The sequence below is a fragment of the Aphelocoma coerulescens genome, chromosome 9, assembly GCF_041296385.1.
Source record: "Aphelocoma coerulescens isolate FSJ_1873_10779 chromosome 9, UR_Acoe_1.0, whole genome shotgun sequence".
In the NCBI taxonomy this organism is placed as follows: Eukaryota; Metazoa; Chordata; class Aves; order Passeriformes; family Corvidae; genus Aphelocoma; species Aphelocoma coerulescens.
In genome coordinates this window covers 25,136,802-25,161,129 of record NC_091023.1, presented here as the reverse complement: position 1 = coordinate 25,161,129, position 24,328 = coordinate 25,136,802, and the positions used below count along the sequence as shown (strand labels likewise).

General features: G+C 42.7%; 1 protein-coding gene and 1 non-coding gene across 5 annotated transcripts; both read right to left on the bottom strand.

The window, feature by feature from the left end:
- Nucleotides 1–328: 328 nt before the first annotated feature.
- KPNA4 (karyopherin subunit alpha 4) lies at nucleotides 329–22,867 on the bottom strand. 4 transcript variants are annotated; one of them, XR_011152675.1, is made up of 18 exons: nucleotides 22,637–22,867; nucleotides 15,550–15,594; nucleotides 14,795–14,884; nucleotides 14,678–14,707; nucleotides 14,546–14,598; nucleotides 13,714–13,809; nucleotides 13,527–13,612; nucleotides 11,719–11,805; nucleotides 11,341–11,510; nucleotides 11,206–11,250; nucleotides 10,221–10,352; nucleotides 9,886–10,014; nucleotides 8,342–8,446; nucleotides 7,643–7,714; nucleotides 5,959–6,053; nucleotides 4,501–4,936; nucleotides 2,179–2,323; nucleotides 329–1,856 (listed from the first exon to the last, which is right to left on the bottom strand). XR_011152675.1 is itself a non-coding variant. In XM_069024156.1 (17 exons), the coding sequence occupies exons 1-17, from the start codon at nucleotides 22,703–22,705 to the stop codon at nucleotides 4,838–4,840; spliced, it is 1,566 nt and encodes a 521-aa protein (XP_068880257.1). In that variant the 5' UTR covers nucleotides 22,706–22,861; the 3' UTR covers nucleotides 4,770–4,837. The 4 variants fall into 4 exon arrangements, 2 of the variants coding, with proteins under 2 accessions (XP_068880258.1, XP_068880257.1); XR_011152674.1 differs by lacking the exon at nucleotides 329–1,856 and having other exon boundaries at nucleotides 1,931–2,323; XM_069024156.1 differs by lacking the exons at nucleotides 329–1,856; nucleotides 2,179–2,323 and adding an exon at nucleotides 6,850–7,012 and having other exon boundaries at nucleotides 4,770–4,936; nucleotides 22,637–22,861.
- LOC138115741 (small Cajal body-specific RNA 7) lies at nucleotides 9,266–9,557 on the bottom strand. Its single transcript, XR_011153648.1, has one exon. It is a non-coding gene; the product is annotated as a small Cajal body-specific RNA 7 (non-coding RNA).
- Nucleotides 22,868–24,328: the final 1,461 nt, after the last annotated feature.

Genomic DNA, 24,328 nt, shown 5'->3' with positions numbered 1-24,328 from the left:
GCTGCGGAGCCACAGGAGCGCACCTTGTGCCGGCTGCTAACCACGGAAAGTAGAATTGTTTCATCTATTCTTTGAGGCTCATTTATCTGCCCTGGCTGCCGAAGACAGCCGAGAGAATTTTTACATCGTGCAGGACACAGGAAACGGCTTCCACTGCCAGAGGGCAGGGTTAGGTGGGATACTGGGAAGGAATTCCTCCCCGGGAGGGTGGGGAGGCGCAGAGAAGCACCCAATGAAGGCTTTTCTCATATTCCAGATTGTTCTCTATTAATTTGCAGTTCACCGAAGTTATTCTCAGCTATTACAAAGTGAATTTGAAAGAGAAATGAAACTCATTTAAAGCTGTGATGTAAATCATAATGCACCATCATTCAAAACTTCCCTAAACATGTCTTAAAACCACTGTGGAGAGAGTATTATACAAATATCTGGGAAACGGCTGGAATTATGTTTCAAACAATAAAACCCCTCATGCTCTAATTACAAATTACCCACCACAGTTTAGGTGAGAGGCACTATGAGCTGTAATTGCTCTTTTCTGTGTGAAGCTGTGCTGGTAATACCAGGCTCAGCAAGGTCTAAATCTATTGAATGTTTCTCCAAAGGTGCTGCTCCACACTCTGATTTTTGTGGTGGTGGATGGGAACATGCTGATCCTTAACTCCAGGAGTACTCAGCCTACATAATCCAGAATTTAAAATTATTGTAATCCTTTCCCTCTATTACTCCCCTTCAACACAGCAGGAAAATCTTAAGGGGAAAACTAGTGGAGCAGAAAATAAGGGAGCTTTTGACAATAATTTACAATACAACCAAGTGATGTTAAGAACGCTGATTTTCACCTATTTTATCTACTTAAATTAACAATTCAAGATGAAGCAGCATTTAAAGTGCAAACTGCCATTCCAGGAATTAAATCTGTGATTAAACCCATGATCTGTACTGCTGAGAGGAAGTCTGACCATCATCTGCCTTTCCTCAAATTATAAAACTTCTGGAACACAGTTACCAATAGCTGGCATTGAAAGTCCCCCAAAATTGGTCCTTTTCTACTAAGAGCAGCTTTCAGTGCTGTATAGAAATTTAGTGCTCTACAGAAATTTAAAATAAAAAGTACTGACATGTGACCATTTTAATGACAACTTAAGGAAAATTCTTCCTCAGCTTTGGGGCACACCAAACCAGCAGGATAAATACAGGATTTATCATGCATTGGCAAGCAAAAATGGGAATGATTTTGTGGAAATTAAGTTTCCAGCCACTTTTCTGTGGATACTGCAGCAATATTAACTTTTCCAGTGACTTTCGTGTGCCTCCCGAGTTTCACTGGACCAGTAGCTAAAACTTAGTCTGAGCGAGTTTGTAAACTTGACACATTTGCAGCTACTAAGTTTCCTCTCCCCAAGTCTATTTGATCCAGATGCAGGACTCCTCTAATTGCTTCCAGCCTCAGGACCAGCTTTCCTGCCAGGAATTTGGTGACACGCAGAGCTGAGGAAACATTTATAGTTAAAAGTGGCAAAAAGTCTACGAGGTTCAATATGAACACACTCTGGAGTTATTAAGCTGCCTCTGCCAGCATTTCATTTTCCTTGAAATCTTTTAATTTGCTCATTATCTCAACATTCTATGCAGAAATCAGGATTTTTAACAGCCTGTCCCCACTCCCAAACCAGAAATTCACAACTTACTGGGAATGGCTGGGAAGGAAGATGGGATGAGATCTGTCCAGGGCTCCACGATCCAGGGAATGCTGAAGAGCTTCACACAACCAGGGGCAAGCCCACTCCAGCAGAAAAAGGATCAACTTCTCTCAAGAAATCCCTTTCCATTCAGCTTATTCTTCTTCCCAGATCCTAAAATTCCAGGGCAGCTATTTGGTTTGATTTTTTTTCCCCTTGAAATAAAAATTCCCACCTGGCACAGCTGATTTGTGGATTCATTTTTGTCCTTTTAATGTTTTAAATCTTTTTCCATTTCCTATCCTAAACTCAGCTCAACAGGTAATTTTCTACTCTGAACTACAGAATATTTTAATAAATACAACATCTACATGGACACAACATCCAGCCTCAGTGATGAGTATTCCCTGAGGCAATTCCCAAGTTACTTCTTCTTCATATCCCGAGATTCCCAAACAAATCCCCTTTTCCCCAACAATGTAATCAATGGCATCACCTCAAAATGCAGATTTTGGGGGAAAAGGCGTTGCTCAAAGCAGCTTCAGGCTCGCTCCTGGAGAGCTCCCGTGGTGCCACCCTGTGGAGGCCGGAACATTTCACTTTTCCATATTTTGGTGAATTAACAACGGTGACAGGAGCTGCTGTGAAGCAGGGGAAGAGAATTTCACAGTTAAAGATCCCACCCAAAAACCAAACCCACCAAAGAGGGAAAAAGCTGGAGCAGCACCAGCTCAAGGGAATTTTCTGTAGGTATATTGAACCCAGGAAGTGCCCAAGAAGGCATTTTTTGGCAGTAATTAGAGTTTTGGTGGAATTTTGTTTTTAGAACTTGAGAAGTTGCCACAAACACCTGTTCTCCTCTTACCCCAACAAGAAAGTTTTGTAAAACAGCAATTTTCTACACAACATCCCTCACAAAGGTGTTTGAGGGTGAAAATTATTTACTGAGTAGAATTTTCCTTAGAGCATTGGAACTTCCATAAAAAGGATTCCATTTCCCTCCTCCAAGGATTCCCTGCGTTTTCCAAGAAAACAGCCCTGATTTATTTAGTGAATACACAGAGGTAATTAGGTAAATGTGGTATAAATGTTAAAAACTACCAAAATTATTCCATTCTTTCACTACAACACACGAACATTGAGGTAAAAACCTCATCCCAGAGCCTTTAAAAGCCACTTTCTTCAAATAATCCCTGTGTTTTATGATAGAAAATGTGAGTATTCTATAAAGAACCAGCCACAGCAGCAGAGTTGCAAGTTTTAATGTTTATTTCCCCAAGACAGCCTAGCCTGCACTCTACTTGGATAAATTCACAAGCTAGTTTTCCGCTGCTTCTAGTTTTAAACTTTTAACCATGTTTCTGATGACAAGGAATGCTGCAAAAATACTCTAGTCCAACAAAGAGTTATGATCACAAAATAATCTTTATCCATTCTACAGTGTTTCAGAATTACCAGCTGATTTTAAAACACAAGGTAGATATAGATGCTAATGGTGGCTAATCTGGGATGTTTTATTATAGCAAACTGTTGTTCATGCAACACTTGTGCTCAAAGGGGAAGGCACAGCATTTCCTACAATGAGCCACCTTATCAAGAGTTCAGTTTGTACAAATTTGTAACATCACCTTGAATTTAGTGTGCAGGACCTCAAAACTGAGGCATTCCTCCAATTATAAAAACACTTGCATCCTTTTTGTGCAAGTTTTAAAAATACAAAGTTTTTTTTCTCTCTAAAGTGGCTCAAAATAGATTGTTCATGGCTGCCTACATCTAAGATAAAAAGAGTCTAAAACAATTGGATTAGGCATATTAAAGGTGTTCAAACCATGACTTGATTTGTACATCTATTCACACCTCTTTTTTTTCGGTCTTTATTCGGCAGTACATATGCACCAAATTTCATTTTTAGACATTTCCATATCATTTTCATAGAAAACAAAGTTTGAAAACAAGTAACATTGAAACACAGCACGGTATCCTACCACAACAGAAACATTTTGGTTACAGGACTCAACAAAATCTAAAAATGAACTATGCTGGAGAATACCACATGCAAAGGTCTTCATGTTATCTTTGAAAATGAAAAGGATGAGGTTTTTATTACCACGTTTTACTGCTTTCTACTATTATGGCAACTTGTGTACTGCAACACAGTCTAGTTTGAAGGGAAATGTATGATTTTTTTTTTTGTTTGTTTGTTTTTTCCATGCAAAAATCTACAAATTAGTTTTGATGATATGGAAAAGCTTTTCATAACATCAAACATTCATCTGGTGCAAATGCACAGGGAAGCCTTCCTGAAATTCTGACTTTACAAACAACTAAGAAGCCGTAACAGGAAAAGAAATTAAAAAGAACTGAAAGAAAAAATAAGAGGGGGGAAAAAAAAAATAATAAACCAAAACAAAAGGAAAAAAAAAAAAAAAAAAGAGAAAAAACACAGGCTGCAGGAGTAAACCAGAGTCTGCTGCTAAACCGGTCTTTGTGTGTCCAGTGTAAGTCAACACTTATGAACTCATTGGATGATTTTAGGTTCTCAGCCCCTGGAGGCGACTCAAGCTCGCATGCGTTCACAGACACATCACAACCACTCTCTCGCGCACACGCCCGGCCCCGGGCTGGCCACAGCCCCGGGCTGGCCACAGCCCGGCCCCAGGGGCCACAGCCTGGCCCCAGGGCAGCCCCGGCCACAGCCTGGCTCCAGGGCAGCGGGTGCAGACACTCACTCCACGCTGGCCATTCACACGGGGCTTCAGAGCAAGGCCTGGGCTCGTTCTCCTTGCGTTGTGTGGGCATCCTATTCTCTTATGCTTACGAGGCTGATGATGAGAGTACTGCGTTCCCCCAAGTGCTCCAGGAAGTCGGTGTTCCTTCTCAGGCACTGAAGATCTGTGACCTGTAGCCCTTTTTCTTTGAACAATCTAAAGAAGCATTCAGTGTGAAGTTTGTCATTACATTTTGCCACTCATTCTCACTCGCACCCACTCGCCATCTTGACTTCATTTGGGCTTTTCTGTGATTCCAAATGAAATCTTCACATTTTCTTTCCCGATTTAATGCAGCAGCGGATCCCATGAGCCAAGATTGATGGATCAAACCTTTTTTTTTTTTTATTCAGTGCTGCATTGTACCTAAACTTCCAAAATACCACTCTAAAACTGGAACCCTTCTGCTGGTACATTGGCAGATGAATTGAAACCAAATGTTCCGCCTTGTATTGCTTCTGGAACAAGGCTTGGATCTTCATCAATCTGCAATGGAATGGCAACATCATGAGCAGGGACACAACCAGACCTCACTACACAGGAGCTGGACAATCCCAAAAGCAGCTCTCTCTTCACCTCCTTGCATCCAGTCCTGCCATTCCTTCCCTTCATTTTGTCAGAGCACTAAAATGAAGTAATTTAAGCCCAAATGTTTTAGTTTGTACTTAGCAGGATAGGCTACATGGCACCCAAAACCCTCTTGTTTACACAATTTTCACTCCTGGAAAGCCTTCAGACAGTCTTAGAAACTGTCTCAGTTCTTAGGAGAAGACCAGCACCATTGAGCCAAGGAAGGATTAAGCCCAAACTGTGGCTACCAAACTGACACTGCTTTAACTCAAAGTCTGTCTGTACATGTGAAAGCTGAGCTCCTAAACAAGGCTTGGATCTTTTGTTGTTCACATAAAAGTGAAACTCCAGCACAAAATAACCTTCCAAGTGAAAATAGGCCGTGAGTGCAGCTGAGCTTGACCATTTCTGCAGTTCTTCAACCAAGCAGAAACCCCTCCCTGCATGGCACAGACTGCCAGGGCTGCATTCCCTGCCTCTGCAATTAACTCCTGTGACTGGAAGTGCACACAAACCAACCCTTCCTTTGGCTTATGTTACATGTTTGACATGGAAACAACGTTCCTGATCAGCACATTCCATCCCTGAAATTATTCAACTATTCCAACTACTTTGTTTCTTAAGCAGCAGCCTCAGCCCTGGAGTCAGCAGGGAGCTTATCAAATGTGAAATGTCACACTCAGGCAGGGGCTGGGAGTTGAGGGAACTATTCACAGCCTGGGATTTTAATCCCTAGAGATGAGGCTTAAATTAGGCATCAGATCTTCTTTAGATGCTGCATCATGAGCAATGGTAGGAGAGGCAATAGGTTCAAACAAGGGCTCATTCTTCCCTGAGCCCAACCAGTGCCACAGAGCAGCTCTGGGGCTGCTGCCTTTCTCCTGAGCCAGATTTATAAATGAAAACAATGAGCACACTGCAGGGAATTCCACACTCACATCATCTGAAGAGAAGAACTGATCAATGATCTCATAAGCCAGTTTGTAGATGTCTTCATTTTCATGGTTTTGTAGCTGTTCAATTTTCTCCAGGCCTGCAACAAACACACAAGAGAAATCAGAACACCAAATTCAGGCCAAACAACTTCCAACAAAGCAAATAAAACACAGCTGGGAATAGAGTTAGGAATAATCTGGTTATGAACAGGATGCTGTTAAACCCACCTGGCACATTTATATGTATTTTATACATATAAACACATAGATGTACAGCACATAGAAATCTTCTTGAAGCTCTGACAAGCTGAGTTTTGGCACAAACACCTTTTTTCTCCTCCCAGCCACCACCAATCACTTTCTGCCCTCCCTCAAGATCTGGCAATTTAAAGATTATTCTACTCCATGTTAACAAATCCCACAGAGTTTCTTACCTATGCCCAAGTTTTTCTTTCATCCCAGAAAAGTTTCAGTCAACTTAAACCACAACCAACAGGGAGAAAGTCTCAAAGCCATGAGGAAATTAAAGTTATTGCATTTTTACAACCACTGTTTGTAGAATTATTTTTCTCCAAGTTCACCTGGACATGACTTGTGCATAATTAAGGTAAGCACATCATCCCCACACTGACTAGTGTAGTGTCTGTTAATTAGACTAATTTGTCTAATATGCCAGACTGTTACAAAATCAGCACCTAATAAATTTTACTGCCATTATCCTGCTCCTCTGCATTTTGATTATGAACTTAGGAAGAGCTGTGGATATTCACTTGATAGGCATGAAAAGGGCACTTTAGGTTTGCTTAAAACATCTGTGCCAACAATAAACCCAACACAAGCAGGATGCCAAAGCAGTGATCCCTGAAGAAGTGATTAAAATATTGCTCCTCCTACCTCCACACTCTTCTATAAGATTGGCTATGGTTTCTGCTTCCTCTTCAGCCATTTTTAATATATTACTTAGTCCATCCAGAACCACTTGCACAACTTGTGCATCTTTTACTGTCAGCAAATTGCAAAAGGGAGGAATTACATTTTGTTGAATTAAGTAAGCCACCTGAGGGGGGAAAAAGCCAAGAGTTACAGCAGGAACGTGGCAGCAGCACAAGCACAGAGGCAAACACATTCCAGCAAGTCCAAGTACTCAGTCACCCACCCAGCCAGAGCATTCTGCAGTGGCCACTTCAGGAATCCCTTCTTAGAGCATTCAAAGGTAACATTTGGGTATTAGATTTAGGATCTACAACACAAAACCAGCAGATACTGTGAATTCCTCAGTATTAGATAAGGAGTTTCAACCTCTTTTCTGAAGAGTGACAGCACCACCCCAACCCTGCCACTAATCTCATACTCTGGGATTACAGGAGACTTGTGTATTTCTACTTATTGGTTACTGTCCTTTGAATTATCACATCCTTATGGTTGGGGGAAAAAGGTAAAAAGAAATGTGGAATGTTTGAGAATCCCATCAGAGCCTGACTGGAGTCACTCACTCATCCCAACAGAAGAGCTTCCAACCAACCCCCCACTGATGCTCCTGATCTCAGGTCACTCCAGAAACAAGTGAAGGCACTCCTAAATCCCACGTGCAGAAGGGCAGAGTTACTGAACAGTGGAGGAACAGAGACATCCATAACCCTGGCACTTCCCAAGACAGGAATGGAAGTTGTCCTAAAGCTGGACTCACCTGGTCTTTTCTCCCGCTGATTGTTAAGTTGCTTATTGCCCAAGCAGCTTCTTTCTGAGTACCAAAGTCACCCTGAAAGCACAACCAGAGACAGGAACAGTCATCCCAGGGTTATGTCAGGCAGTATATTCCCACAAAAACTGTATTTGTTACAGTCCCCTCTGCATGGTGTCACTGTATCAGTTTCTGGGAAAGTAACAAATCCTGTGGCTGTTTGAGTCTGTGTTCATCCCTCCCCTACAACCACATCTTGCAACTGATCTTCCAGGGGAGGGGAACTTTGTTGACATCAAAGCAAACAAGAACTGCAGCACTGCACTCTCCCAGTCCTTATCAGCAGCTGTCAGATCCTGCAGGGAGAGCTCAGCACTCGGGTGAGCTGTGATAAGGCACTGCACACGTTGCCGCTGGGGCTGCTCCAGTTCCTCAGCTCGGGCTGTCATCAAATGGAAAAGCCTCCACCCTTTCCTCACAGATCAATAAATTGGCACTGAACAGAGCTATTTGTGAGCAGCTCTGTGTTATTTGTCGTCTCCCCTAAATACTTCCCACATGCTTTTAGCTGTTCCTTCTTTCTCACACAGAGATCCTTGAGGGCACAATATGGTTTGGGAAGTCGTGTTTTAAAAGACACCAACACCCAACAGCTGGAAAGGAACACAGGATTTGAAGGCCCAACACGAATCCTTGGGATCTGACCTTATCTAGAAGATGTATTATCATTGGAACGAGGTTTGCATCTATTACTGCCTGAACTTGCTGCTGGTTTCCTGCAGTGATGTTGGATAGGAACCACACTGCTTCCTGCAAAAGGAAAGGATCAGGAATTAGTTGAGAGAAGGACTCCATGTAACTTATGTCCACTGCAACTGGCCAAGCTTAAATACAACCAAGTGTTCAATCAGCCTCATTGTGCAGAGCTGAGCTCTTGCTGAGACAAACCAAAGGGACAATCTCCCCTTAGGAGACTCCACAAGACTCCTCAGCCTTTCACTGTTACCAGTTCGACCAAACACTTAAAATTTAAAGGAAAAATTATTTGGAGAGAGAAAATCCCAAATGAGCACTTGTAACTGCTTCCAGCACTGCCAGTAAGCAGGTTTCAGCTGATGGCCAAGATGCCTGACAGCACTGTGTGTTCCAGACATGGCAGTGTAGGAGACAGTTCTTTACCTCCTTCCTAACAGCTCTTCTTAGCTTCAAGAAAATGCAGCACTATTAAATAAACACTTGATTTTTAACAATACTCTTTAAGTTTATGACTCTTTATGCTCACTCTGTCCACAAGCCCAGCACTCTCCTCCCAGCAATACCCAAGAGCAGGTACCTGGGAAAGCAAAACCAGATCTCTCCCCCAGCAGACCCTCCCTGAATTAAATTCAGAGCCCTCACCTCCCTTTTACAGGGGGAATCTACACTTTAACCAAGAAGCAACAGTTTCACATAAAAAATTACATATATTCAGAGTATCAACTTCTCAAAATCTTACAGCAGATAGATTTCTCCCTTCCTAGAAACCTTCCACCATTCAATTCCCTTCCCAACCTCTGTGAATGACTTTTTAGCTGAGTATTTCTCTCAATGTGAGGTCCAGCAATATTTGTACTTCACTCACTGACTCTCTGAGATCAGACCACAGGATCACTGCTGACCCTGGTAGAGATTTGGGCTGCCTGGGCTCTCCTGGTGGGCTTGCTTGGGGCTTTAATCACTGGCAGTGTTGCAGAGGGGCCCCCGAGGTGCCCAACACGCCTCAGATGCACTCCGGCCTCAGCACTGCCATCAGTGCCCCCATGAGAGCCCTTCCTCACATCCACACTCACTCCCCACCCCCAGCCTGGCTCTGGGATAATTCCCTTTCTCACACACACTCCATCCACACACACCCCCAATTATCTCTGTTTCATCACTTCCAAGAGAGTCAGTTTAATTAAGGTGACATTTCACTAATTGAGAACTCTCAACTTTTAAGTCAGCCAGATTTATAAGAGAAAGCTTTGATTTCCTACAAGCATTGACATTCTTGTCAAGCACAAGTCTGCAGCTCCTAAGAGACTTTCCTATGGACTTTCCTAGGGATATTAATTTCCAGAAAAAAAAAAAAAATCAGTATTTGCTGAAATTTGCCACAAACTGGTGGAAGGAGTCAATTATTCACATCTTTATGACACTACACAACATTGAATCCAAGCTAAGCCAAATATAAAAGTCATCAATCAAGTCAAATCCCTGGTGTTGCTCACCTTATTAATTTTTTCTTTGGGATGTGTCAGAAGTGCTGGGAAATGTGAGAGAGCTTCACAGTTGAGAACTACCTGTGTCTGCTCATCGGTGCCAGTGACAATGTTCCCCACAGCTCTCAGTGCAGCCGTCTGAAAACAAAACATTTCCTTTAAAACCAACAGTTTTTCAGCAAATATTTTCCTAGCTGAGCACATAAAAGGTTTTATGCAAATGCTGCAGCCCACAGGAAAAAAAAAATTATTCTTTACATTTCAACATGAGCTATAAAAAGAAAGCAGCATTTTCTGTAGTAGCACATTTTGGGGGTCACTTCCTCCATGTGATCCAAAGTTACCTGGACTTTAACTTCCTGGTGGCTGAGGAGAGGAACCAAATGAGGGACAATTCCAGAGTCTATCACCATCTGGATCTGCTCATTGCCAGCATCCGTTAGATAGGAGAGTGCCCAGACTGTATCTACCAATATCTGCCAGGAAAAAACAACAGCTCTGTCCACTGCACAGAAATAGCCCCAAAATAATGTACATTTCTAGAACAATTTAAAATTAATTTAAATGAACGTGTGTGTGCATTCACACACAGAAAAGACAGTTTGAACAGCAGTAAATGTGAGCATTTCAACTGGCAGCTTGTAAAAATATTGAGTGTTGTTTCAGCTGACAGCTCTTCACTGGCTCACCAGTGCAGCCATTTCAAAAATTCAAATGAACTTAATTTCACCTACTTAGAGACAAGAAATTAAATCCCATAATTGCTATACGAATAGTAAAGTTAAAGTAGACATATTTTGGCTGCTGCCATTAACTCAGCTACAACTTCTTTAGGAAGCAAAAAATCATTAAATTAAATTCTGATTTTTGTTTAGGTTAAAATCTGACTTATTTCATAATTTCAATCAAGTTTTGCTCCTTTACTTCACTATTAAATACCAATTTCATATTTAACACATCTCAGAAATGACATCTAACCCTGACATTTGACATGTCCAGCAGACACTGATTTTTCACTACAAATTTAAGTGCTAGGCAAAAACATCCTGGTTTTATTTGTGAATGAATGCTCACAGAAATAAAAATAAAATGTAGTTTCAGTTAGAAATGCAGGGAAAGTACATGCAAATAAACACTTGCAAAGACAGAAATATCAGGGAAAAACATCACTATTTAAAAATAACATCAGTATTTTAAAATAAGCAGTTAATAGATATCAAAAGAAGTTTGTCCTAATCAAAGGGAACATCACAGATTTTTGGGTTTTTTTAAATTTCAGCTAAAAAACTACAGCAGAAGCTGGAAGTGGCTTTAAGAGGGGTCACTCACATTTACATCCGTGTGGTGAATTAAAACACAGAGCGCTGGCAGGATCTGAGGGGGGAAAGAAACACCTCAGGGTTACTTTTAAAGCAGACAAACACTGAGCTGGAGTTCAATCCCACTCCAGAGCAATTCCATCACCTCCTGGATGGTTTCCATCGGTGGAGGGGGGTCTTTGTGGCGGCACAGGTTGACCATGACCCAGGTGACATTCCTTAGGAAGGTGATGGGGATGGAGGGGCTGATGAAGGACAGCAGTGGCTTCACTACTCCAAGACTAATAACATAATCTCTACACTGGGGTCCATCACCTGCAGGAGACACAATCAGTGGTATTTTAACAGAAAACATCCCATCATTTATGGATTTATGGTGGTGGGTAAGGGAGAGGGGTGGCAGACAACACCAGACCACCAAGGACAGTGGAGAGCCCAACATACTCCTGGAGATTCCTTGACAAACTTTCCAAACACTAATGAAACCTCCCCAGAGGTTTGTGGTGGCAGGAGTAACACCCACCTATGATATTTCCTAAAGCCCACACAGCTTGCTCACAAACATTTTGATGAGGTGAATGCAGCAGTCTCAGGAAAAGCGGCACAGCATCTGAAAGGTACAAAAATAACCCAGGGAAATGGTTAAAAAACGCATCTCAAAAGGGCAAATAATTCACAAAATTAACTCTCACATGAGACATTCTTGTCCTGTTAAGAACTGGCCAAAGCTTCACTAATTTCCCAGGTGATACTGAAATAAAACACTGCAGTAATTCTTCCTTTGCTGCATGTTCTTACAGAACCTGCACTTGAGAATATTAAACCCCTGACATTCAATTTGTTTGCAAGTCTCAAGTTTACTGAAGCTTGTCAGGATCCAAATTTAGTTCCATTTATTGAATTCAGAAATTCTCAGCTAAGTTATGCACCAGACTCAAGTGCAAAGTAGCAACAAAGACCAAACTCACCCATTCAAATGAAGCAACTTGAGAATAGGCAGGAACAGAGCTCCATTAAGGAGTGGGAATGTAGGAAGAGGGCAGGAAAGGGCTCCACAGGCTCCACATTTAGATAATTGATCCTGTTTTATTCTCCCCCAGCACTAAGGTCCTTGCTTACATAATAGCTTAGTCTGTAAAGAACCCATTTACTTCACATATTTCAAGAGAAACTGGTATTTTTAGTGAATTATTTCTTGATGTAAAACCCGTTTTAGTAGAGAAACAACATATCAGCAGGATTCTTATTTCCTGCTAAATAAGGGTATTTACAATGTCTGTATGCAAGGAGGAAAAAGCATCTCCAGCAAGCAGATTAAAAAATTCTTATGGAAAAATTACAACAGAGCATCTTTTTAACTGAAAAAAATCATAATTTCATACGTCACAGCTATTAAACTGACTAAAAGAGTGCAATACAGACCTACAGAAATCACTCAAAGAAGTGCTCAATCCATTGATAAATCAGGTGCAAATATAAAGTGTTCTAGATCAGGGGTGGGATAGATTATCTGCTGATTACATTTCCCAAAGAAAATTCAGAATGCAATTGGGAAAGGAAGAGGATGGGGAAAAAGGAAAGCTGAAAGTATTACCAAAGGTACATCCTATAAGGGTGAAAAAAATTATATCAAAGTTCACAGGCTCTTAACACTGTGTTTGCTAAAGTAGAAGCAGCTGATCTTGCAGCCAACCTCGGTTTTGTGCATTTTTTTCCTTAAATTTTAGGAAAAGCTCATTTCACAGATACTGTGATTCTTCAAGAACCTCTGGTTTGTTCACCCAATTAAAAACCCTGTTCACTTAGCTCTGATTTAGCAGCAGAGGCTCAGCTTCAACTTAAGACATGCCTGGAGTACAGAACAAGGTTTGCTTTGCCTGGCAACTCAGATTCCAAGTCCACCAACAATTGCTCCCCATGTTTCAGATGCCTCAAAATAGGAAGGACAGGTTTTTCAATTCAACTCGATTTTGGAAGGGTTCAACATCAGGCACCCTCTGGGTCCATGAATTTTCTTCCCCCTTCACAACAGGGAGCTTTCCAGAGGAGTTGTTTGCTTTTATTTCAAATTTTTGGTGAGTTTTGGTGGGGTTTTAAGTTTGAAAACTGGAAACCAGCAGACATCAACTCTGCTAAGATACTCTGAGTTTCCAGAAGATGCTGCTCACCATTAGGAAACCCAAGTGAGTTTCAACCCTGACAAAATGAAGCCAGAACCAGGTGTGTGATGCCACAGATAAACACCCAGCAGCAGCTCCTTCAGTGCCTTGACTGACAACCTGATTCCAACCAAATCCCACATGGAAGCAACTCAAACCCTGCAGGACTCACTGGATTGAACTACAGCCTGGGTTTGTTCTGAGGTTCCAGAGGCAATGTTTGTCAAAGCCCACGCAGCTTCAAACTGTAAGGAAGGACTGCAGAGAAAGAAAAAATACAGTAATTATTATTCAAGTGAGTGGCACATCAGCTAAACAGCAAGAATTGGTGCAAGGTTTTGAGCTTTGGCAAAACTCACTTGTCATCTCTTTCAAGGCAGTGCACTAAAATAGGTAATATTCCTGATTTTATTAGGTCATCAATGGGTGGGTTGCGGTCACTGGACAGCAGCTTCCTGTGCAGGAAAGGAGAAAAAAGCAGATTACAGAAAAATCCTGCCTGGAAAGGAGCAGGGAGTTGCTTAATCCAACTTTCCACTCAAAAAGGGATCAGTCCTGACACTGGGGCAGGTCAGTAAAGGCTTCCTGTGGTTGAGTTTGGGAATCACCAGTGGAGCCCCAACAACCAAACTGCTCATCCTGGGCTGGGAATTCCTTCCCAAGTGCTTCTCTCCTCCTCCCAAAGATCCAGCAGGATTTCTTTTTCCTCCTCTTTAAGTGAAAATAATCCCCCAAAGTGAAATTACTGAGCTACTGGAAAAGCAAAGCCATTACATCCACTGGCCATTTCATTCCACGTTTTCTCTACTTCAGAAGTTTATCACCAGTCAGGAAAATAAAGATCAGAGTTATCCAGTTCCACCCTCCTACAGCTTCTTCCTCCTCTACCCAGCAAAGGAGATACTCAGATCTTTTTGCACTTAAAGCCAAAGATTTTATAGTCCTTTAAAATGTATATTTTACTCTGTGAAAAGCATCAAGTTTGCACCAAATAAATCCAGGTATTTACATATAAAGGAAGTCCACACTACTTAAAAGGTCTGTGTATTTTGATTTCTTTAAAGTTCTATTTTCTTTTTAAAACCCACTTCATTACATACAATTTCAGTTAAGATGGAACACATTTTCTGACCTTAAGAGCATGATAAAATAAGAACAAAATCAGGATATTTGAGAAAAATGTGTTCTTACCTTGCTGCCTGCACAGCACTTAACTGAATACCCTGGTTGTCACTTGAAGCATTCTAAAATAAGAAAAATTAGATTTTTCATACATCTGTTATCATGACATGAAGAATATTCAAACAATTTAATTGTTTTTACCTGTACTATTGCCTCCAAAGAAGTGTTTTGCTAGAAAACAGAGACAAAGAGCAGTTAGAAGTTCTGAATGTCTTTCAAGTATGCAAAAAGAAGAAATCACTGAGAGTTAATTCTTACCACTCTAAAGTCCCCATCTATATCAGAATCTTCACAGATATCTTCATGGGGAACATTCCTTCTCTTTAGGAGATGTTCATCTCTTTTGTTCTTAAAGAGAAAAATGATGGAACACCTTTAAAACTTGGATTTATGGGGTGTAGGGGTGTTAAATAGGGAAGAGAAGCTTCTGTTTTAAACAAGCATCATCAAGTTGCTGTCATTGATATTGTTAAAATTTCCAACAAAAAAAAGTTGGAAAGGGCTGCACAGAGAAGCACATTCTGGGAATTACTTCTTCCTAAAAAATCCTGCATCCAACTTGTGCTAGAAGTTTTATGTGCACACATCCATCAACATTCCAACCTATTTGTCATCATTTCTAACAGGACACAGCAATTCCCAGAGGTTTTCTCTTCAGCCCAGAAGGAAACTAATTCCACTTGTGACTCCTTTTTTCCAACTATTCCAGTGTTACCTTCACACTCTTCCACTCACACTTGTAAGGAAATAATTTCCTGCCTGGAGAAACAGCTGATTTTTCAAAGGCAAAACCAAACTTCTTATAAATCTTTAAAAACCTAATTGGAAGTGCAAGAATGATTCCCTTTATTAGCTTCCAAATAAACCCCTGGTTTTCAGGACAAAAATTATGGGAATCCCAGTAGCAGGTGTGGTAACTCCTGAACTTTCAAGTCTTTAACAAAAGCTCCTACATTTTACTAAAGTAAGACCACAGGAAGAATAATATAAAAGAATAATAATGTTCCTCTCACCTTTCTCAACTCCACAACAACTTCATTTCTTTGTCTTCTCATAGTCTGGAAAGAATCAAGATCAAAATACATCATAATCTGAATTTTGACCAATTAAAAAGCTCTTGTATAACTATTTCAGTTCATGCACTTTAAACAAAACTTTTACACACAGGGTTTAATTGTCATTATAAGTCCTACAGGAATGGAAATAACTACAATATTTCTGTTATTTCATAGTAAAACACTCTCCTGAGCCTTCATGTTGAGGAAAAAAGGAATCAGGAATAAATTCATGTCCTTTAAAGGGCAAAATTGAAAGGAGTTGTACATAAAGCAGCACCAAAAGCATTATAAAGGCCATGGCAATCTACAGTGAAATAACTTTACTCAAATTAAGAGACCCTGTAAGCCAAGCTGAGTTACAGAACTATTATTTATAAATGAAACCCACATAAAACCTTTGACATTCTAAGAGCAATATTTTTTTTGGTCATTTTCTCTACAGCTGCCATTGACAGCATTCAGGAAAAAAATAAATTGTAAATATACATAAATTGGTTTACTGCTGCTTGTGCTACTGCAGTGAAAACAGAAAAATACATCAGTCTGGAGTGATTTTATTCTTTGAACACAGTGGATGAGAACAGCAAAGTTCCAAACAATTCTATTTTTATTGTGACTAAACTTTCACAAGCCCAGGGAAAGCTGCAAGTCCCTGAGCACAGGACAGAAGGAAAAGGAACAGCAGCCAGACCTCCTGAACAGCAAGGAGATCTGAAGATAAGCATTAAAAGCTTCACTTTCAAAGCATAATTATTTCTATCAAAAAGAACGTGCAGTTCATCAGATCAAATTTCAACTGAGCACGACACTTTAGCTCCTCAAAGGAAGGAGCCAAGAGAAAAATGTAAGGATAAGAAAAAGTGGAACAGAAGGGATGGTTCCCTGCTGCTCTGGAGGCAGAACTTTTCATGGTCAGAAAAACAAACAGGTAAAGAAAAAATCCAACCTCCCCCCAGTGACAGCTTCCTGCTCTGGAAAAGGCAAAGTGCCCAGGAGCAGCTGCAGCAACCTGGGAAGAGCCAGAGGGGAGGAGTTCAGAGCATCCCAACACTAAAGTGCAGGTCAGCACCAGCCTGGGATTCCCCAGGAATGCCCAGACCCCCCAGGCCAATGGATGCAGCTCTGAAGAGCAGAGCTGAGGGCAGGAAACACTCCATGGACATTTCTCTGAGCTCCAAGAGAAGCTGATCCACTGCTGGATACCACCCAGCACTTGCAGGCTTTGGAAAGATGCTGCAGCTTTACACCTGACTTACCTACTACAGGCTCCTGCTCTCAAATGCTCAGTGTAGTTTCTCCAAGCTCCACTAATCTGGCATATCCAAGATGAAAATAACGTGAGGAATCCCTCTGATAATCAGATTGCAGAACTGTACCACACCCCTGATGATCTCACAGGACTTTTAGCACCTTCCCAAACCACGACCCAAGAAAATCAGCACTCCTATCCAAAAGCTGCCCTGGGAGAGGGATGGCTCTTCCCAGCCCCCAAAGATGACATTGCTGGTCACAGCAAAGCTGCTGCTGACACAGGGAGAACTGAGTGGGACCAAAACAAATATTATAAGAAAAAAAGCCTCAGATATGTCATTTAGAAGATTCTTTACTTGAAAAAAATCATATCTGCAGTTGATGAGACTTTAAAAGAGCCTCTGCTGGAACACAAAGAATGTTCTCCCTCCTGCCACAAGCTGGGGGGCCCTTGGTTGAATTCCTGCCTGCCATGAAGAGGTAATTCCTACCTGCATACCTTGGAATCACAAAAGCCTTCACATGAAAGACAAGCCACTAGTGAAGTCACTCTTAAGCACAATTTGCCAAAACTGGGCTCCAAATCATTCTCTGTCTAAACAGAGTCTGTTGACAGAATAGTTACAGGTCAACCTGGCACTGCTCATCCTCTAAGGAAGAGGAAAAGCACAACAAATGAGAGCTGAAGTCAGCTCTGCCACGGAGTTTCCCAGCATCACCACCCCAGCTAGAGATGGAATAGTTTGGAGAAACTAAAATGCCAAGCAGAGTCAAGATCAACTTGTGCTGCCTTTTGGAAAACAGCTCAAAGGGCAGAAATGAGGGATGGTGGTGTCTTGGCACGTGGGCGATTATTCCTTCTGTTCTGGGGGGGGAGATCTGAGTTATCTGAATCAGCTCCCAGCTTGCAACAACGCCACTGTGAGCAGGACACCAGTCTCACCAGAAAGGGTTTTAAAGCAGAGTTCAGAATGGTCCTGGGAAGGGCTCCAATTGAAAAACATGCACCACTTCGTCAGGAATTCATATGGCTCTTTCAGTCACTGGATCCTGTTTGCCATTTGCTACATCAAAAATCAAATGATCCGATCTATTTCTGTCAGCCTGTGATGGCCACCCCTCCATCCTCCTTTTTTCAATTATATTTAGCTTCAGATTTATCATAAGGGCTATTTCTGACCATTAGTCATGACTGAGCCCTTCAGCTTATCATTAAAATCTCGTGTTAGTGATGCCTGCAGGATCCCGAGACATTCTGGGGGTTTTCACAACAACACGAGGAACGTTCCCAGTGCCACAGCGGGAGCAGCTGGGAGCCACCAGCCCTTCCTAAATACACCTGGAAAGGGATCCTGACCCCTCTTCCTTCCCTGAACACATCAGGAACTCAGCTGCCACCACGCACAGCCTGTGCTCACTCCTGGGCAGGGTGGGGTTTTTTTTGTTGTTATAAAATATTCCACTCTGTTTCTACACCTACAACAGGAAGGTCTGACAGCACACAAGTAACTGTAGAACTTTGGCTACTCCTCTCATCCCAAGGAATGGTTTCCAAAGGCACATTGTTTCTGTTGGGGAACTGCAAAGTCAACAGTTACTGTAATAAGAGTTGGTTGTGACATCCTTCCTTCCCAGGAAGTTGCTACCAGCACCAGTGTGGTCTGGGACTCAAAATAAAAACAAAAAACACTCCCCAAGGCGTGGACATGTGAAACCAGACTATTTTTCCCCAGTTATATCCAGTGATTCAGGCCCTCCTCCATCCAGTATTCCCCTCCTATACAATCCTATCACAATTACAAACTGGAGCAATGAAGTCTACTCTCAAGATCACTGATAAAAATGCTTTGTGATCATAAAGCCAACCCAAGACACCCCCCGAAATCACATCTCAGCAACTCTTCCCCCTTCAGCATGAAAATGGGAATGTGAGTTACAGATAGAAAAATAAAAATCAATATGACATTGCATGTGCTACCAGCCCCATTTTTCCAGGAGAAGCTGTGCATGGCAAAGAAAATGCCTCATACAAATATCTCAGGATCATTTGAAAGTGACAAGATGGATGAGCTTCCCCACAGAACTCCAAGTCAGCTTAAAGGAACCTATTTTTATCTCAGTGAGTGAAATTCCTGCTCTCCTTCATTTCTTCCATATTTAATCCCAAGCAGACTATTTTGTGTGGGATACAGAAGAGGTTGAAAAGCTTCAAAGTACCTGCAATATTCAATATATCTCACACCACCACCTTTCCTTCACTCCCCTGGAGCTGCCTTGGTGTTCTCAAATATATTGGTATTTTTCAAGTCCAGTGAATGATACTGGCAACTCTTAAAATCCTGACACTGCTGATCTTAAAGCATCTTGATGCAATGGCTGCTCCAAAATTAGTTTTGAAGTGCTCTGCATCACGGAATTATCATCATTTCCCTTCATGCATCTCTCAATTACAGAGCAGAAATCTCTATTTAACACCTCTCCTGTGCTGGCACTGTTATAGCAATCCTTAATCTCCTGCCCAGCAACACAGGTGAGTCAGGGAAGAAAAGGCCAGCAGGAACTCAGCAGATTCTTCCAGGATTTCCAGAGAAATAAAATGTACTAAACAGTTTTTATTTCATTTAAAAAAAAAAAAAAAAACACCTAAATGTCAGTCAGATTGGAATGCTGCAGCAGGCAACAATCACCAAGAGAAAATGAAATGTTGAATCACCAGGTGAAACAAAATGAAGCAAAGAAAACACCCCAAAACTCTGCAACCCTTCCCAAACCAAGACCCCTAAATGCAGAGCTAAAAAGGCATTGTTTAAACTCAAATTGTTCATAAAACTCTATCACAGACACAATGAACAATCTGCACTTATCTGGTCTTTATATAGTAAAGATCTGGTATTTAATGCCAAGCTCTGTGGTATTGCCATTAAAAATAAAGGCTGGAAAGAAAATTGGGTGTCAGCACAGCCACACCCACAATAAACAGTAAAAAACAGCTCATCCTTTCTTATCCAAGGGGGAAAAAAAAAAAGCTCAAGTAAAACCTGTTCCTCACTGAAGGCACAAGATGAGAAAAGTCACCTTACCCAGCTCCCTAATGGCTAAGTATTTGCATAATTTAATATTAGAGTCCAGATAAGCCCTTCTTCAAGTCAGATTTTGGGGCTGGAGGTTAAAGAGAAAAACTGTGGCCACTCCTGCAGTTTTTAAGGCTCCTCTTTGTGCTGAACCAATTCTATTTCTCCCCCCACAGCTCTAGAATCTTGAAGACCCTAAAAGAATGTTGCAAGCACTGACCAGAAATCTTAAAACCCCGCAGAGATGCTGCCTCAGTATTAGCTCCAAATCACTGCTCTCCCAGCAGCAACTCTCCCAGTATTAAAAACTTTATTACACCGTGTATTCCTTTGAGCAGGAGCATAAATAAGTGAAAGGACAAGGAGGTATTGGAGATTTCTGGTCCCAGTGAATCCCTCTATTCCCAGTGTCATCACCAATCTGTCCTCTCCAAACACATGGCAGCAATTATTTACAACGTGCCAGTGCAGGCAATGCTTACCCAAGACTTCAGCATATGAAGGAATTTTGCTAAACACCTTATGTAAAACAGGTGCTTGTGTTAGGGTTTGCTTTCTTTTTTCCAGGCCAGAATTTGTCTTTTCAGAAGCACATTGGGAAGAAAAAAAAAAAAAAACAAACCAAAAAAATGAAAGTCCAGCTTTAACTTGTTAACTATCCAAAAAGGTAAATAAATGCTTGATACTTTAAGGGATAAAATGTAGGAAATTCCCTGATTTTTGTCAGAAATACAAGGACTTCCTGTGAATATGTAAAAACCTGGAAGGCAAGGACAATGTGACAGGAACTGCTGGCACTGTGACTGTCAACGGACTGATCTGAGCACATGGAATTAACAGATAACATTTTTAGGAAGTTTGCAATTCACAACATGGCAACCTTTCATAACCTCGAGAAATCTCTTCATTTGGGATTCACCAAAATTATCCTTGTTTCTCTAGAAGTGAACTGCCATGGAATATTTAAAAAAATGATGGTTTTGTAAAAACAACCCAGGACCAAACAGAATTTCAGCAGAGATAAAAAGGGGGAGGAGTGGAGGAGGGAAGGAGATAAAGATCAAATGTTGGCTTCCTCTGTGAAGTAAATACACAACTTTCTGCCCAACCAGCCCTGGAAGGTGGATTTTGGAGCTGTCCTATGCCAGGACCCTGGCTGTGAGTGGGCACCACCAATTCCCTGATGCTAATGACCACTGTGATGTGTAAGCAGTTAATGAGCAGGAAGGACAGCCAGAAGCCTGAGCTATTGTATGAAAAATAGCCCTGCACCGTGGTTATTTTAGGGAGCAGGCGTGTGCTCCAGGATTTGCTGGATAAATGTCACTCTCTAAAATTTAACACGGCCCAGCAGTGGGTTTTGACTGTGGAAAAAGGCGTTTAAGCACAGCAACAAATTAAAAAAAAATGACTGAAGAGCTTCCCTGCCTCCTGACACACCCACACGTGGTGTTACCTGCATGTGTCCATCTTGAACCCTCCCTACTTCAGCCCTTTTCCCTTAAAACTCTGCACCAAAACAGACAAATTCCAACCTCTATCTTCCCCTTAATCCCATTTTTCACTATAACAGCACATTCTGTGTGCATTCCTAAACATGCCTCCCTACAGTCATCTACTTAGTGGTAACAGAATTTATATAAAAACAAATTAACAGCTAAGGCAAGAGGTTACCAACCAACCTCATTACCCTGCTAGCAAACAAAGCAATTAATTATCCCCACTCCCAATATTTTTGCCAAAACTTTGGACATCTCTGAATAATAAACTATTTTATCCATCTCATTGGACAGGTTAAAATTTGAGATGTTATAGACTTCTGGGAAACTTGGCTGATGTTTTAATTAATGCCAGAGACATAAATTAATTTTTTCTTTTGAAACATCGTAGTGTCTTCATATGAAAGACTGGAATATTATGGAAAACAGAAGAAACAGTTTGAGGCTAGCGAACAACAGCCATGAGAATGCCAAAATTCCTGTTCAGAACCCCATATAGACAATTTTAAGCTCCAACCAGCACCCCTGGACCAGTGTTTAAAGGTGAGGATTGATACCTAATTTTAAAATGTAACTATTTCCTAAGGAAACTCCTAGTTAATTATGTATCGTGCTGTGTTTAGGAAGCACCTTCACAGCTCAAATAATTGAGCCACCAAAAAGTTCAGGGGCTCCGTGCTACAAGCCAGAACTACTTTTCAACTATCTGAGCAGAAAACAGAAATATTAAAAAAAAAAAAATTAAAAAAATAAAATAAAAGAGACCTTTTAAAAACAATCTTTACTATAAAGGTTAGGGCATTATTTATTTAATTAGGTATCCTGGAGACACGCAGCAGAACACCCAACTGGGCCCTAATCCTGACTCAGGCTTTTAGGGGCTGCTCGGAGAGATTGTTCCTGCAGGAATTCAGGAAAACCCTCCCCGAACCGGGGCCGCTGGGGCAGGGCCGGGCCGGGCTCCAGCGGGCGCAGCCGCCCGGGGGGAGAGGCCGCCGCTGCCGGGCCCGAGGGGCCGCGGAGCCCCCGGAGCGGCGCCGGGCGGGCGCGGCCGCTGCCCCTCGCCAGGCGCCCACAGGCCCGGCCGCGCCCGCCCCACAGCGCGGCCTCGGCGGCTCCTTCCTCCCTCCTTCCCCGGCCTGCCCTCCCCTCCCGGGAGCGGCGCTCCCGCCTCCCCGCGGGCTCAGGGCGGGCGCCGCGGCCGGGCCCCGCCGCGCTCACCTCCAGGTCGCGGCCTTTGTTCTTGAAGTTCTTGAGGCGCTGGTTGTCCAGCTTCTCGTTGTCGGCCATGGCGGGGGCGGCGAGGGAGGAGCGCGGCCCCTCCGCCTCCGCCCGGGCCCGAGCGCGCCGGGAGGCCCGCCGGGCCCGCTCTCGGCCTCGGCGAGCCGGGAGGGCCGGGACGAGGGGGCGCCGCTGCGGGGCCAGGCGGCGGGGCCCGGAGCGGGGCCGGGCGCGGTGCGGCGGGCGGGAGCGGGGCCCGGAGCGGGGCGGTTCGCAGCGGGCCGGGGCCGGGGCCGGTGCCGGCGGCCCGAACGCGCCGGTGCCGCCGAGCGGGGGAAGGGACGGGCCGAGCGAGCGAGCGAGGGAGGGGGAAACAGGGGCAGCCTCGCTCTGGGCGCCGCCGCCTATTGGCTGCGCCGCGCGCGGCCGGCGGCCAATGGCAGCGGGGAAGGAGAGGGAGGGAGCGGTGACGCAGCGCGGGAAGGGGGAGGGAAGGAGGGGCCGCCTCAGCCCCGCCGCCATCTTGGGTGGGGGCGGCGGGACGGGCGCTCCCCGCGCCTGCGCCGCCGCCGTCCCGGCCGGGAGGGAAGGGTTTAATCCCGTCCGTACTCGGCTTTGGAGGCGAAAGTTAACATTTTAATCCTTCCCCCCACTACACTTTCCCTTGGCTCCCCGATGGAGCCGACAGTTAACAGTTTAATCCTTCCGCTTGCTACACTTGGCATTCGCTCCCGTCATGGAGCAGAAAGTTGACATTTTAATCACTCTCCTCGCTACACTGCCCATTCAGATCCTTCATACCGCCCAAAGTTAACAGTTTAACGCTTCTCCTCGTTGCACTTTGTATTCACTCCCTTCATGGAGCTGAATAACATTTTAATCCTTCCTCTCATTAAAGTTTGCATTTACCCCTATCATGGAGTCAAAAATTAATCCTTCCTCTCACTACAATTTGCATTAATTCCCATCGTGGAGCCGAAAATTAACACTTTAATCTTTCCCCTCACTACACTTTGCATTTACTCAGAATAATCCCTGTTCCTCCAAGTCTTCCAGAGTTTTAGGGAAAGAAAAAAAAAAAAAAAGCTGTTATAGAAACTTTTTCATTTTTATTGAAATAAGATAAAGAGTATTGAAAGCAATAGGGAGATACACTTGAAGAGCAGAGGGGATGGTACATTTGTTCCTACTTCTGAAATTTTACCCAGGAAAGAATACCTCTGTGCATAACTAGAAGCACACTCTGGAATGCATATATATATATATATATATATATATATATATATATATATATTTATATTTATATTTATATTTATATTTATATATGTATATACAAACACAGTGCCCTGATCCTGCATGTAGTCTCTACTCATTTTTAATGATTGGAAATTAACTCTGTTAATTATTGCATGTTGACAGAGCTCTTGTTATAATTTTCCATGATACTTGTTGAGAAAATTCAAAGCTCTGACAGGAGATGCAGCTTCCCAAGTGTGAAAACAAAGTCACCGAGTCCCTCAGAGACTGAGGAACATTAGGAAAGAGAACTTGGTTTAGCTTCTTGGGAAAACACAAAGACAATGATTTTTCAGACTATGAGGAACTGTGTGTTATATCTCTGGACACTTTGCAGAGGATGAGGCTTGGCTCTAGATAGTTCTTAAAAAAACCTCCAAAAGTGACAGGAGCTGA

Coding starts and splice junctions, on each gene's coding strand:
- KPNA4 (XM_069024156.1), bottom strand. CDS start 22,705: ATGGCCGACAACGAGAAGCTGGACAACCAGCGCCTCAAGAACTTCAAG. Junction 10,015..10,220: donor ACCAGGAAGTTAAAGTCCAG/GTAACTTTGGAT, acceptor TTTTGTTTTCAG/ACGGCTGCACTGAGAGCTGT. Junction 7,013..7,642: donor TCAGCGGGAGAAAAGACCAG/GTGAGTCCAGCT, acceptor TTCCCCCCTCAG/GTGGCTTACTTAATTCAACA.